This window comes from Colius striatus, chromosome 4, assembly GCF_028858725.1.
Source record: "Colius striatus isolate bColStr4 chromosome 4, bColStr4.1.hap1, whole genome shotgun sequence".
Lineage (NCBI taxonomy): Eukaryota > Metazoa > Chordata > Aves > Coliiformes > Coliidae > Colius > Colius striatus.
This window is the reverse complement of record NC_084762.1, coordinates 92249135-92262669: the sequence shown is the minus strand read 5'-3', so window position 1 is coordinate 92262669 and position 13535 is coordinate 92249135. Positions and strand designations below refer to the sequence as shown.

The following is a 13535-nucleotide window of genomic DNA, read 5'->3' as shown; positions in this document are numbered from 1 at the left end:
TTGGTGACCTGTGACCATAAAATGAATTTAGCCTTTACTCCCAAGAGGCTCCTTTTGATCTTTATTACAGAGCTGTTAGCAAAGGCTGATATTTATGGGCTTTATCTAAGCTAGTAACTGTAAATGTAGCCAGAAGCATTATTGGACAATGTAATGCCCTCACCTGTGCCTGTGTCTGGCACATTTTGGCCCAGACAGACTAACACTCTGTTGGACTATTTGTAGGGCCCAGAAGGGTACTTATGACATGCCAAGAAGTGTTCATGGTCAGCAGGCACCTTGTTTTGGAGGCTAAGACCATTTGCTAGCATAGATGTGAACATGCCTTGACCTCAGTGCCCAAGAATGCACCCAACCATGCTTGTTTTAATTGGATGGATGTAACTGTGGTGTCTTTGATAGATGTCTAACTTGGGAACCATGTGTCCTTAGGTTCCCCCTGTAACCTCGTAAATTGAGTTTCTCCTCTGGATTGCTCTCTGAATGAACTTTACTTCTCTTCTGCTGTAGAAGGAGCCAAAGAATAGCATCCTCTTGTCTTAGACCTTGTATGTGGCATGAGTGCTCTCTGCAGTATAATATCTAGTAGCAGCTTTACTTGCTCTCTGTGTGGTATGTCACATCTGCTGAAGAGTGCAGGGCACTGAAAGCGTGGTTATTCACACAACATTTTCTGTCTGCTGTGCTGATAAAGGAGGAGGAAGCCCTGCAAATGCACATGTCTACACTCCCATTGCAGTCACTCAAGACCTGCTCAGCATCCAAAGGAGTCTGGAGATAAATTCAGCTGGATGTTGGTGCATTTTTAGAATCATTTTTTAGTGGCCAAATGTGATAATGTCACAGCCTCAGTATAAGCTGTAGCTGTACTTGCCCAGTCTATAAGCTGTGCTGTGGAGTGGTTTGTTATTCATGTTCCATTTCATCATGAACATTTATAAGGCCCATGGCTGTGTTGATAGAGCACCATAGTGTGCAAATATGGGAACCTCATCCAGAGTAGATGTAAACACTATTTAAAGGGAAAAAGGCAGAATACAGTTTGACTGCAGTGGCCATGAACAGGTGATTTTCCTGGCACTAATGAACTTAAAAGTGAACATTGTGAAGATCCAGGGTGGTTTCAGAAAGAAAGTGAGAATTGCATTAGGTATTAAACTACAAGGTGGAATCATGTAATTGCAGTTTTGCTCTGTTTTACCTACACCTTGCTACAAATTCTAATATTAGTGTAGAAGCAATTGTAGTATCATTACACTGTCAGTGCCACCACTGTGGTTGAAAGATATACCAGGATTTTTCCCTTTGAATTTGTTTCTAAGGGTGGGTGGCACATTAAGGATCAGTTCCTTTGCTGGGAAATAATATCTGACAATGAACGTTTGCAAAAGGTATTTAGTGAATATGTGGAAAGTGTCGAGTTCTTCTTTCAGAGGAAGGATTTTTAAAAGAGCAGGGGGAAAAATACCTCAGGCACTTGAATGCTGAGACTTCATAATGGCCAATGTTTGATAAAAGAGAAAAAAAGAACAAATAAAAATGCTATATATAGGAGTCACTTTCATCATCAACTGACTACAGGGAGTTGAATGTGTTGGGAGGTGCTGCACAGCAAATGATTTAAGTAATTGAAGAGCAGAGCTAATGGGATCTGGGAAAGCTCCTCTGAGAAACTGCTTTTATGAAACCTTCTTTAAGAAAAATTTTCTCACCAAATTTTTCCCCTTTAAGTGTAGGCTTCAATGGGAAAATTTGTTTCTATGTTTGCAAAATCTGCAATATTAACTACAGAAAAAATGAAGCTTGCTCTGTGTAGATGCCAAATCCCTCAAATCTCTCTTTCTTAAGAGCTTTCTACTGTTCTGCTCTGAAAAGCACACTAGATCCAGAATTCACCTTTGCATGGTGGCTAAAGAACAGTTTTTCCTTGGAAATATTTTGAATTCTGGTCTAAAGTTTTGGGAGAGAGCATTTAATGAGGCTTTCACATGTCAGCCTATATCCTTTTTCATGGATAGAATTTGAGATGGGCTACAGATCGCTGTCAGTGGATGACACAATGCAAATATTTAGGTTGAAAACACTTTTTAAGAGAAAGCAGAGATTTTATGTTATGGAAATGGGAAGATGATGGAGACACAGAAAGTAACAGAAGTCTGGCAATGCCCTGGGTCTACTGAGATTCTGGAATCCTAAAATTCTCAGTTTAAAAAAAAAACCAAAGAAACTTGGTAATAAATAATGTTTGCTTTAACCTTCTTGTGTTTCTGTTCTCACCTCTCTACTTCATTCTTGTGTAAGTTGACAGCTACACGTGTTCAGCATTCATTATACGCACGTCCCTGGAGGAGCCCTTGGCAGCTGAGGGTTTACTTATTCTTGAAAGACTAAAAATGAAAATGATGAAACTATTTAAGCAGAGTCTTAAGGACAAAAGGATGGAGGGCTGGCAACTGGGGGTTGTGTTTAGCACTTTACAGGGACGATTTCTCAATAGGAAACCCTAAGGGGGAGCAGGATCACCTCGCCATTCCTGACGAGGGATTATTGTAACTACACAATGCTGTGACTTTAAACAAACTTTCTAAGTGAGGGAGTTGCCTTCAAAAGGGTGTTTTAGGAACAGCTACTCAAATTAGACTCATAGAGAAGGCAGTTCTTCCAACAGTTATGCTCTTCTTAAGGTATAAATGGAAACAGAGATTCATGGACTTGTGGGGTGTGGGGGGAACACCATGGTCTTGTCAGCCTGAGCTCCTGCAGGCTCTGCACTTCCCCCACTCATCACCTGCCCATGGGCTCTGGCTGAGTGACTGCTCAGCCCAAGGGCAAACATACCCACAGGCTGGATTTGGAATTCTCAGTGGAGACAGAGCCTCATGTCCTCATATAAGCCAGTCCAGGAGTAGAAAAAAGAAATAGCAGAAAAGAACAACTGCCTTGCAGTTTCAATATGTTTTGCTTTGGTTTCAAGTGAGAGTTTGGCAGATTTCTTAGCCCAATCCAGTGCAAAATCATGTCTGTGTTTGTATGTTTATGGATATCAAGTGAATCTTTGTTTGTCAAACAAGCGCTTTGCCTTTCCCCTTTTCCTCCTCCTTTTCCTCTTCCTTTTCCTCTTCCTTTTCCTCTTCCTTTTCCTCTTCCTTTTCATCTTCCTTTTCCTCTTCCTTTTCCGTTTCCTTTTCCGTTTCCTTTTCCTTTCCCCCTTTCCCTTTCCTTTCCCCCCTTTTCCTTTTCCCTTTTTCATTTTTCCCTTTTTCATTTTTCCCTTTTCCCTTTTCCCTTTTCCCTTTTCCCTTTTCCCTTTTTCTCTCTTCCTCTCTTCCTTCCTTCCTTCCTTCCTTCCTTCCTTCCTTCCTTCCTTCCTTCCTTCCTTCCCCTCCTCTTCTTCCTCTCTGCTCTTTTTTCTTTCTCTTTTACTCTTCCCTTTTTCTGATCCCTTTTCCTTTACACTCTTTTGAAATATCTTTGAGCCAAAGAGACTTAAACCATCAGATCATTCACATTGTTCTTTTCTAAACTCACAGCCCTATTATTACAGTTCCATGACAGTATGTTATTAATGTTAATGTAACGTTAGTGGAAGTTCCTGAGCTGACATGCTCTTCTGACATGTCTCTTACAGTGCATATACTCTGTGAGACACACTGTCTCTTTTCATTTAAAAATATTTGACAGCTTTGGTATTTTTTCATAGGGAGTATTATAAGAAGGATATGTAAAAGTGAGCCTTATATCACTCATTATCATCAAACAAATCTCTGTACTATTTGCTTACAGAAAAGGGTGATGTCTGCAGCTAGATCACTTTCACAAAATTGCATTGAACAGGAAGCTCAAACAAACCAAGTCAACTTGTTCAGTGCTGATTCAGAGGAGGATTTCACTGTCATACAAAGCAGGACAGAGACACCCCTGTCATTCAGCAGCTGCCCAGATGGGTTGTTGAGCCTTCTTCACTGGAGACATTCAAAACCCGCCTGGACAAGTTCCTGTGTGACCTACTCTAGGTGGTCCTGCTCTGGCGGGGAAGTTGGACTGGATGATCTCTCCAAGTCCTTTCCAGCCCTCGAGATTCTGTCTGTGATTCAGGATCTTAAGCATATTTATGATGGGAATTGCCTCCCTTTACCTGCTTTAAAGTAAAGCATCTGTTGAAAAAGAAGTACTCCAGTTCTGTCAATACTCAGTGCAGAGAGAGTGGTGCATCTCATCCTAAAACTTGTGTTCACAACAGCTGTAGGGAATGCTCAGATAGCTCAGATTAGGTAAGATTTGCTCAGTGGCCAATGTATCATATCACTTCTTGGTATGTTCCCTCTGAAACAGGAAGGGCTGTGGGAGCTGGGACTGTTTAGTCTAGAAAAGAGGAGACTGAGGGGGGATCTCATTAATATTTACCAATATATAAATGATGGATAGCAGGAGGCTGGAGCAGCACTTTTTTCTGTTGTATCTAGCAGCAGGACAAGGGGTAATGGGATGAAGCTGGAACACAAAAAGTTCCATTGAAATGAGAAAAAACTATTTCACTGTTCAGATGAGGGAGCCCTGGCACAGGCTGCCCAGGGAGCGTGTGGAGGCTCCTTCCGTCGAGGTCTTCAAGACCCATCTGGACACATTCCTGTGTGACCTGATCTAGGTGCACCTGCTTCTGCAGGGGGGTTGGACTAGATGATCTCTAAAGGTGCCTTCCAACCCCTACCTACCATTCTATGATTCTATGACACTATGAAACAAAGCACTGCAAAGATCACGCTCTATGACCAAGGACATGTCCTGAGAGTGTATCATTGCTAGAGAAACTAAGCCCTTTGGGGTAATTTTAAGTGTTTCTGTCTTTATCACACAGAAAAGGTTTTTCCTCTTTTTTTGACTGTAAAAGAAATCTATAGAGAGAATTCTTTCTATGCAAAAGCTAAACTTTGTGAATACTAGTCCTGACTATCTGCTTTCAACAAAATCAATAATACTCTATCAGGTGCACAGCCACTGTCAGATGTGTGAACAGCTTTTGAAAGCATTCAAAATACATTTTCCATAAGCAAATGTCCCTAGTGTTTGGAAATGATTGAATGTCTTTTTGAAAGTTGTACACTCTCCATTTCTCTTGGAGACTCAATGGTCGCTATGACTACAATAATTTTATCCCAGTATTTTCTGTTGTTACTCATTTGTACTTAAGCAACTCCCACAGCAGACATCTTATCAAGTGTCCCACTGTTCCAGAGGAATTTGTAGGCTGGAGCAAGGGAGGACAGGTATCAAGGTATAAAAACAGAGCCCCATCAATTCTGTGTGCCTGTGGTTACCTGTAAAGGTCACCCCAGGAGTGGGGCAGGTAGAAAAATGTTGTCCTTGAGTCAGCACCAAGGCTTGTTTGAGGCTGAGCTAGGTTCTCTCATTTCTCACTGTGGGCTCTGCAAACTGTTCTGGACAATTTAGAGATTGATGAAAAAAAGGAAAAGAATGATGAAGGAAGCTACAAAAAGTCAGCTATGTTACAATGAGTAAGTCATGTGCTCGGGAGTCTGTCTCTAGAGGAATGAAATGAGGTTTCAAATGATAGCCCTGGATGGACCTTCTGATTCTGAGAAGCATTGTAAGAACAAAGTATACAATAATCTCAGTCATGGTTGAATTACTAGACCATAACAATAGTAGAAGAGAAGAAGGTTACCTGGAAATCATAAAATCATAGAATAGTTTGTGTTGGAAGGCACCTTTAAAGGGCATCTAGTCCAATTCCCCTGTAATAAGCAGGGACATCTTCCACTAGATCAGATTGCTCAAAGCCCCATCCAGCATGCCCTTGACTGTTTCCAGGGATGGGGCATCTATCACGTCTCTGGGAAACCTGTTCCAGTGTTTCACCAACCTCATAGTAAACAATTTCTTACTTCTGCCAGTCAAAATCTACCCTCTTTTAGGTTAAAGCCATTAGCCTTTCTTCTCTTGCAACAGGCCCAGCTAAAATGTTTGTCCCCATCTTTCTCATAGGCCCCCTTTAAGTACTGAAAGGTGGCAATGAAGTCTTCCTGAAGCCTTCTCTTCTCTAGGCTGAATAACATCAGCTCTCTCAGCTTGTCCTCATGAAAGAGGTGACCCAGCCCTCTGATCAATTTTATGGCCTCCTCTGGACCCACTCCAACAGCTCCATGTCTTTTCTGTTCTGAAGGCTTCAAAGCTGGACACAGCACTGCAGTGGGGTGTCACAACAGCAGAGTAGAGGGAAAGGATCCCCTCCTTCGACCTGCTGCCCACGCTGCTTTGAATTCAGCCCAGGATACAGTTGGCTTTCTGGGCTCTGAGTGCACATTGTTGGCTCAAGTCCAGCTTTTCAAGCACCAGTACCCCCAAGTCCTTCTTTGCAGGGCTGCTTTCAATCCCCTCAGCCTGTATTGTTACTGGAGGTTGCCCAAACCCATGTGCAGGACCTTGCACTTGGCCTTGTTGAACCTCATGAGGTTCGGATAGTTCCACTTCTTGAGCTTGTCCAGGTCCCTCTGGATGGCATCCCTTCCCTTCAGATGTGTCAACTGCACCACCCAGCTTGGTGTTGTCTGCAAGCCTACATACATACAGCTTCCTACCACAACACTAATTATGGGATTTTGAAATTATGATAGAATCACAGAATGGTAGCGGTTGGAAGGGACCTTTAGAGATCATCTAGCCCAACCCCCCTGCAGAAGCAGGTCAACCTAACTTATGATAATGGATGATTTGTATACAGAGCTATAGACCAGTTTGCCCCATCTCACTCACAAAAAAACCCCAATAATTGATATCAAAGCCAGTGAATAAACTATTATAGAATAGGAATCATTATGTCTTCATATTGAAGGACTGTAAGTGATAAAGAGGTCATCTCTAACAAAAGAGAGGCAACCTCTATGGCAGAGGGACTGGAATTAGATCAACTTTAAGATCCTTTACAACCCAAACCATTCCATAAAACTGATTTCTTTCAGTGGAGAGTTACAGTTTGGTTGATATGGTAACTACCTGGATAGAATACATCTGTTCTTAGGCATTGTTATTGCATATTGAATGCCATTTGCATTAAAAAGTGACACTCTACAGTGGATTAAACACTGATTGATCTAATGTAGCAGGTGTCAGTGGAAAGTCATCATTTCTAATGCAACTCTAAAAAGGGATATATAGCAAATCTGATGCTATTAAAAATGTCCATGAACCACACACAGACAAAAATGTGAAATAGAATTTGTGGATAAAGCAAAGGGCTGACAGAATATTACATAAAGTTGAGGAGAGGGAAGTAGTTTCAAATAATATATATTTAAAAGCAACTGCAAACTCATACAGATTTAAATGACATGGACAGAGGGGATGTAACAAGAACCAGTGGCTGAAAGCTCAGGGCAGTCAGTTGCATTTTCTCATTTACAAATCTGTAAATGTTTGTTAATTAGTGAAGATGTAGCTGCAGTGCAGATTTTATTACTCTTTCTGCCACTTGCAGTGGATGCTCATTGCTGCATGTCCTCCAAGCACTGTGGTATTTGCTCAAAGTTTGACCTGGCAGTAGCAGAAAGAATAGACATAAACACTTCTTTGACGTTAAAATGTTTACCTACATCAGGGATCTCACAGAAAGGCTCCACAGGAGAGGAACATCTTTTATCTTGCCTTTCCTACCAGTGCACCCCTGGGTGAAGCAATAAAACCTGATTGCTAGTTGGGACCAATTGTGCTGTCAGTCAGACACACTGCTCTTTTGGACACAAGCAGCCCTGCTGCTAACTTGGATGGTGAGCCCTAACCTCTTTTGTGCCTCTGTGAATTATTCTGTAGCTGGAAAGTGAGCATTGCAGTCATTTTCTTTCCCTTGTGGAATATTTATGCTTATACCTTAGATGCAGCCAGGAAGGGAGAAGGAAGGCTCCAAAGGAGTCCAGGACACTTGTAAAATGAAGGCCAAAGTGAGGCCACAGTTCTTCAAGAAGTAATAAGAGATTTAAAGGACAAGGATGGAAGAAAGGAATAATAATATTAACACTGGCATTTCTGTTTTTTGTGGCGAGACAGCTCTGTGGCAAGACAGCTCTGCACCAAGGCCAAGCACATGAGTTTACTGCACAGTCCTGGTTCTAAGATAAGAGCTAAAACCAGGAAGCTCATGCTTCCTTGCTCTGAATCCATGCTTCTTTCTATTTTGAGCAGGTGGAGGGTGTGTGATATCTTTAAAGACTGGAGTGATAATTTATATGTCTGTAATTCAGATAGTACCTCCCTGTTGCATGAAGGTACTGTTGCACACATTGCCATGTCTGAGATGTTTTGTTCTTCCTTGTGTATCTCTCAGGAGTTCTAGAAGAATAGTAGTCCTAGTAATTGTAGCTACTAAGAAGAAAATTGAGCCTGTCCTAGGTGAAACCAGGACACCTGGATAACATGCACTTGCATCAGTCTCTGGCCTCCCCCTCTGTGGCCACAAAGAGGTGGCTGAATGTGTTTGACTGCTCTTGATTGCTGTCTTGGCTATTGGGGCTTTTGGCAGTGGCTTTTACAGTCCCCATTCTTTCCTCTGAGCTGACAGTGCCTCATCTGCAGCTGATAATCTGGACTGTAAATTTATTAGCACAATAAAGCAAGAAAAATATCTGATTTCATTGCTAGGCATAACCAAACATTGTGGAATATTGGATTTTTTACTGAGAGTCAAGAAGCAGGAGAAGAGATAGAGGGCCTGCTAAATGATGCTAAACACCATATGCATGAGGATATGTGTGTTGCCATGTGTGCATCTGGGCAGATGAAGGAATGGGACTTGACTGTCCTCACCTGGTTGTTCTTTAAATCAGAGAAAGGACACAAATGTAAGATTGTGCAAGTAATCAGAGGTCAGGGGTTCATTTTAATACTCTCATTAAAGTGATTCCTTGAGCTACCTATCCCCATTGTTTACAAGTGTACAATTACCTATTGATGTGGGAAAACAAAGCATAAATAAATGTTGCTTCAAAGATATGGCAGTAAATAGATGGGTAGGTAGACATTTCTCTGCAGAAAGGCATTTGCTTCAAATATGATGACACTAATTGGGAGCAAGAGAAATAGCTGACAAAGGCTGGGTATTTTCATGACTTTTTTGAAACCTGTGTGTAGAAATGAATATTCTTCAAAGTTTTAGTCATGTTTAACTCTACTTTCTGCTTGAACAAACTCAAGGAGTAGATATATAAATATTCATGGTCCTGAAGAAGTGTTACCAAGGGAATTAAAGCTAGATACAGGAGAATGGACTTCACTTTTTGTCTCTGATACTGGCCTGAGATGGGTCCTTGGTGTCGCTTAAGTCAATGAGTCATTTTGTGCTCTGGATTCCTTTTCCCATCTGAACACTTTAGGTTTGAGGGTTTTTTGTGTGGGAGCTGTCCTTTCTGAAAGTTTGGGCAGCACTCCAGTTTCAGCTGGGCCTGCCTAACTTCCTTTCCAATCGATCTGAGGTTGGAATCACATTCTATATTTTAAGTGTTTATGACTTTCCTGCAGATTTACAGACCAGTAAATGAGATAAAAAACGAGTGATGGCCTAGCTGAGGGAAAGGCTCAGCTCATCTATTCCGTTTGGCTTCTTCACTGGCCACTCAGCAAGAAGTGGCTCAAACCCAGATGCAATATATTGAGTGTCTTGCCCAGCATGTTGTTAGGGGATAGGATAGAGAAAGCATATTTATGACATGCAGAGACCAGGAACAGAATTTTTGCTGTGGCACCATGTGCAAGTGTTGGACAAGACCCAGGAGATCAGCCTTTGTTAGCTTTATAGCTTCCAAAATGATGTATTCACTTGTGATAATTTTGTACTGGTTCTTTTGATTTTCAGATGTCCTGTGTCCAAATGTCCATGTGGAAGGAGATCGATTCAAACACACCAATGGAGGGACTGATGAGATTCCAGGTAGAGACAAACTTTCCTGCTGTACATTTGGGAATAGCAATAATATAACTGTGTGTTTCTAGCATGCTGTTCTAATTCATTACCCCTTTTGTAGTTGGCATTTTCTTAATCTAACACATATTCAGTGGTGGAGAAATATATTAGAAACTGCAAGGCTGGAAAAGAATTATCTGTTGACAGTTGATAGCAAATGAATCCTGGGCTTTCTTTTGATATGACAGCAAATTAAAAAGACAATGAAGCCTAATGTAGCAGATAGAGGAATGCATTAAGTCTTGGAGATGACTTTTTTTTTTAACCACTCCACGTTTGGTGAGTTTTAATGTCCATTTATTTGCTCTGTGATTGTTGTGGGACATCCAATCAGAATGGTAATTACCAATGAAGAAATGCTTATCTTTTGTAAGTAAGAAGGGAAACAAAAAAAAGGGAAAAAAGTCCCAAGAAGAGCCATCTTTGCTGAATTGCTGGTGAAAGATCAAGAGGAAAGCCAACCTGGTGATATCTCTGCTTTTCTGTGAGTTCTGATATATATTACTAGTCACCTGAAGGATTTAATCTGTCGGATATATGAATGGGCTGCACCTCTTTTCTAGCCCCCCAAGACTGTTTGAGCTGTTGGCAGAGAAAACATGCCCATCAAGGATGTACTGGGAATATCTGTGACTGACCCAAGAACATAAGTCACTGTGGTGGGCAGCCAGAGGCTCTTCTGCAGCTTGATTATGAGTAGAAATGGTCAAGGTTTGACAGCTCTGCTACTTGCTCAGAGTTTTTTCATTGGGGGATTTTCACTGCCTGCACGAAGTATCAGTTCCAACTGTGCTGTCTGTAGGCAGTTTATTTCTTCTGCAATCTGATTACTTCTAAGCCTGAGATAATACTGGATGGTAATGTCTTTTCTGGTCATTAGACCCAAACTCATAATCTCCAAACACCCAGTTTCAACTGCTGTCTATTGCTAGGTCTTGCATTAACCTGTTCTGATAGTCCTCCTGTCACTGAGCTGTGCAGACTGTAGAGCTATTGAGCAAATAGCCCTATTGATTCTGAATGAACCTATTTGAAGTGGAATCTGCTGCTCAAAATGAGTAGGAGGATTGTGTTCCTCCTCAGATGATTATCTTCTACGCGGTCATTTCCAGAAAAATAGGGTTGCAAATGGCTGCCTATGTCTAGTTCATGTTTATCTGAATGTAAGTGCTAATTAGTAGCCTCTATGCTTTTATTTGACTTCAAAAGGATATCTTCTGTTGAGTAAAATAAAAGACAAGAATCTCACTTGAGGTCTGGTGCAAAGGTTTTAAAGCTAGAACAGATTGTTCAGAGCCTTATACAGTTGAGTTTTGAGTATCTCCACAGATGCACATTCCACAGGTTCTCTGGGCAACCATTTCAGTTTGGTCATTATCACACTCAATTTTGGTTTTTCCCTAATAGCTAAACAGAATTTCATTTATTACAACATATCTGTTCCCCTGGTTAGATTGATAGCATAGAGCTCCTTGGAACCCCTGTTCACTGTAGAGCATAGATGTCCACCATGGAGTGACTTAAAAACAGGATTGTTACAATATTTAGTTAAAGGGACGTGTCTGGCCCCTGTTAATACAAGAGGGTTTGTTGAAGGCTCCTGATTGCTCCTGTATGGTGAGACAGCACTGTTTTCTTCCTGCTACTGGTGATTAGGAAAATTTAAGCCTTTTGTCTGGAAAATAAAATGAATGAATATTCTAGGTCTACTAAGGGTCATTGTGTCACTGGAGATGGATCAGTATAGGACCAAAATGCTATTCCATTCCTTAACTACTCTTTATGTACTCTATAACATTTTCTCTCCTATTTCAACAGAAAACCATTACCTTCTCCCAGCTAAACTAGCTGGAAGATTTCTATTGGCTTGTTGTGCTGTGTTCATTCTTCCAAAAGGATGTGTTGTGCTGTTAGTTGTTGCTGAAAGGCTTTACTATTCTGCCACAAAGAGGACTGCACCTTAGTTTTGAGGAGCTGCCTGCCTCCTGTTCACTCACCCTTGTGAGAGCAGTTCAGCTCTGGGATTTCTGAGAGGAAGGCTGTTCCTCTGCTACCCAGATCCTCATACATTCAACGACTTTCAGTTAACACCTGTGTCTTGTGCTGCACTCGGAAGCTTAATGCCTATCAAAATTGATCCTTGCCCAGCAGGCTCCTAAAACAGAACTTCATAGCTACATCTTGCACAAGCTTTTGTTTCTAGGTGGACACAAAGTGCAGCCCCATAGATTGGAAGTTGCACTAAGTCTCATTTTGGGGACAGGGAAGACTATATTAGAAGGCTTCTCAGGTTAAACACCTCTTCCCTCTCTCAGACAGGGACAAGGTATTGAAGATAAGAGGGGCAAAGGTCTTTATGAAGATTTCTATTCTAATATTTTTATTGGGGGAAATGCACCAGCAGATAGCACAGGCAATTGCTTAGCACAGAACATCACCAATGCCAGCCCTTTCTTGTACATCCTACCTGCACACAAGTTACAGCATGACCTGCCACCTTCAAGTCTGTGTCTGCAGTTAAGTGAATGTGAATTGAGTTACTCTGGATTAGTAGAAGTGAAAATAGAAGCTAAATCATAAAATGAGCTATAAAAGAACAAACTTTGGGATATGAAGGGAACAAGTGTACTGTCTGACACTCGGAATATATGTGGGACTTAAAGTCAGAGGCTGAGAGTAGGAGTGAGGATAGAGAGGATGACCCCATACATAATCAAATGAACAACTGCATTGAAAAATACATTATGAGCTGGAGGAGAGCCAACAGACTAAACTGGTATCCTCCTTTAAAAGACAGGTGATTTATTGTTGTTTTCTTCATTATAGACAAACAGAACTAAGAAGGACATTGAGGTGCTGGAGCATATCCAGAGATGGGCAACAAAGCTGGTGAAGGGTCTAGAGAACAGGTCTGATGAGGAACAGCTGATGGAGCTGGGGCTGTTTAGCCTAGAGTAGTCTGAGAGGAGACATGATCACTCTCTACAACTACCTGAAGGGGAGTTGTAGTGAGGTGGAGTTTGATCTCTTCTCTCCAGTAACGAATGATAGGACATGAGGAAATGGCATCAAGTTGTGCCAAGGGAGGTTTAGATTGGACATTAGGAAGAACTTTCTCACCAAGAGGATTTTGAACCATTGGAACGGGCTGCCCAGATGGTGGAGTTACTATCCCTAGAGATATTCAAAAGTCATGTGGATGAGGTGCTGAGGGATGTGGTTCAGTTTAGTGATGGGCTTGGCAGTGTGAGGTGAGTGGTTGGACTCAATGATCTTAAAGGTCTTTTCTAACTGTAACAATTCTGTGATTCTATGAGCTCATCTATGTGGACATCAGCAAACATTTATTGGAGTACTGTATTGAAAGTCACTGCTAAGGTGAAAAAAGGTAGGGATTAATAAATGTTGCCAAGTGAGCAAGAAACTGGCCAGCAGGGAGATAATGATGAAGTTTCTAGGAAAGGGAATAACAAGCCAGAGATCAGACAGTGGTGGACCTCCTTAGGGTCCAGTTTTACATCTAATCTTGTGAGTTTCCACCATAAAGATTAAGATTGAAATATCTTCA

General features: G+C 41.4%; 1 protein-coding gene across 1 annotated transcript in view; it reads left to right on the top strand.

Moving 5' to 3' along the window:
- The window catches only part of COL22A1 (collagen type XXII alpha 1 chain), a 208731-nt gene that overhangs the window by 33118 nt on the left and 162078 nt on the right, over window positions 1-13535 (top strand). Inside the window, exon 3 of the mRNA XM_061996052.1 lies at window positions 9860-9934. Coding sequence (XP_061852036.1) covers window positions 9860-9934 — 75 coding nt within the window. The remainder of the gene's footprint in view (window positions 1-9859; window positions 9935-13535) is intronic.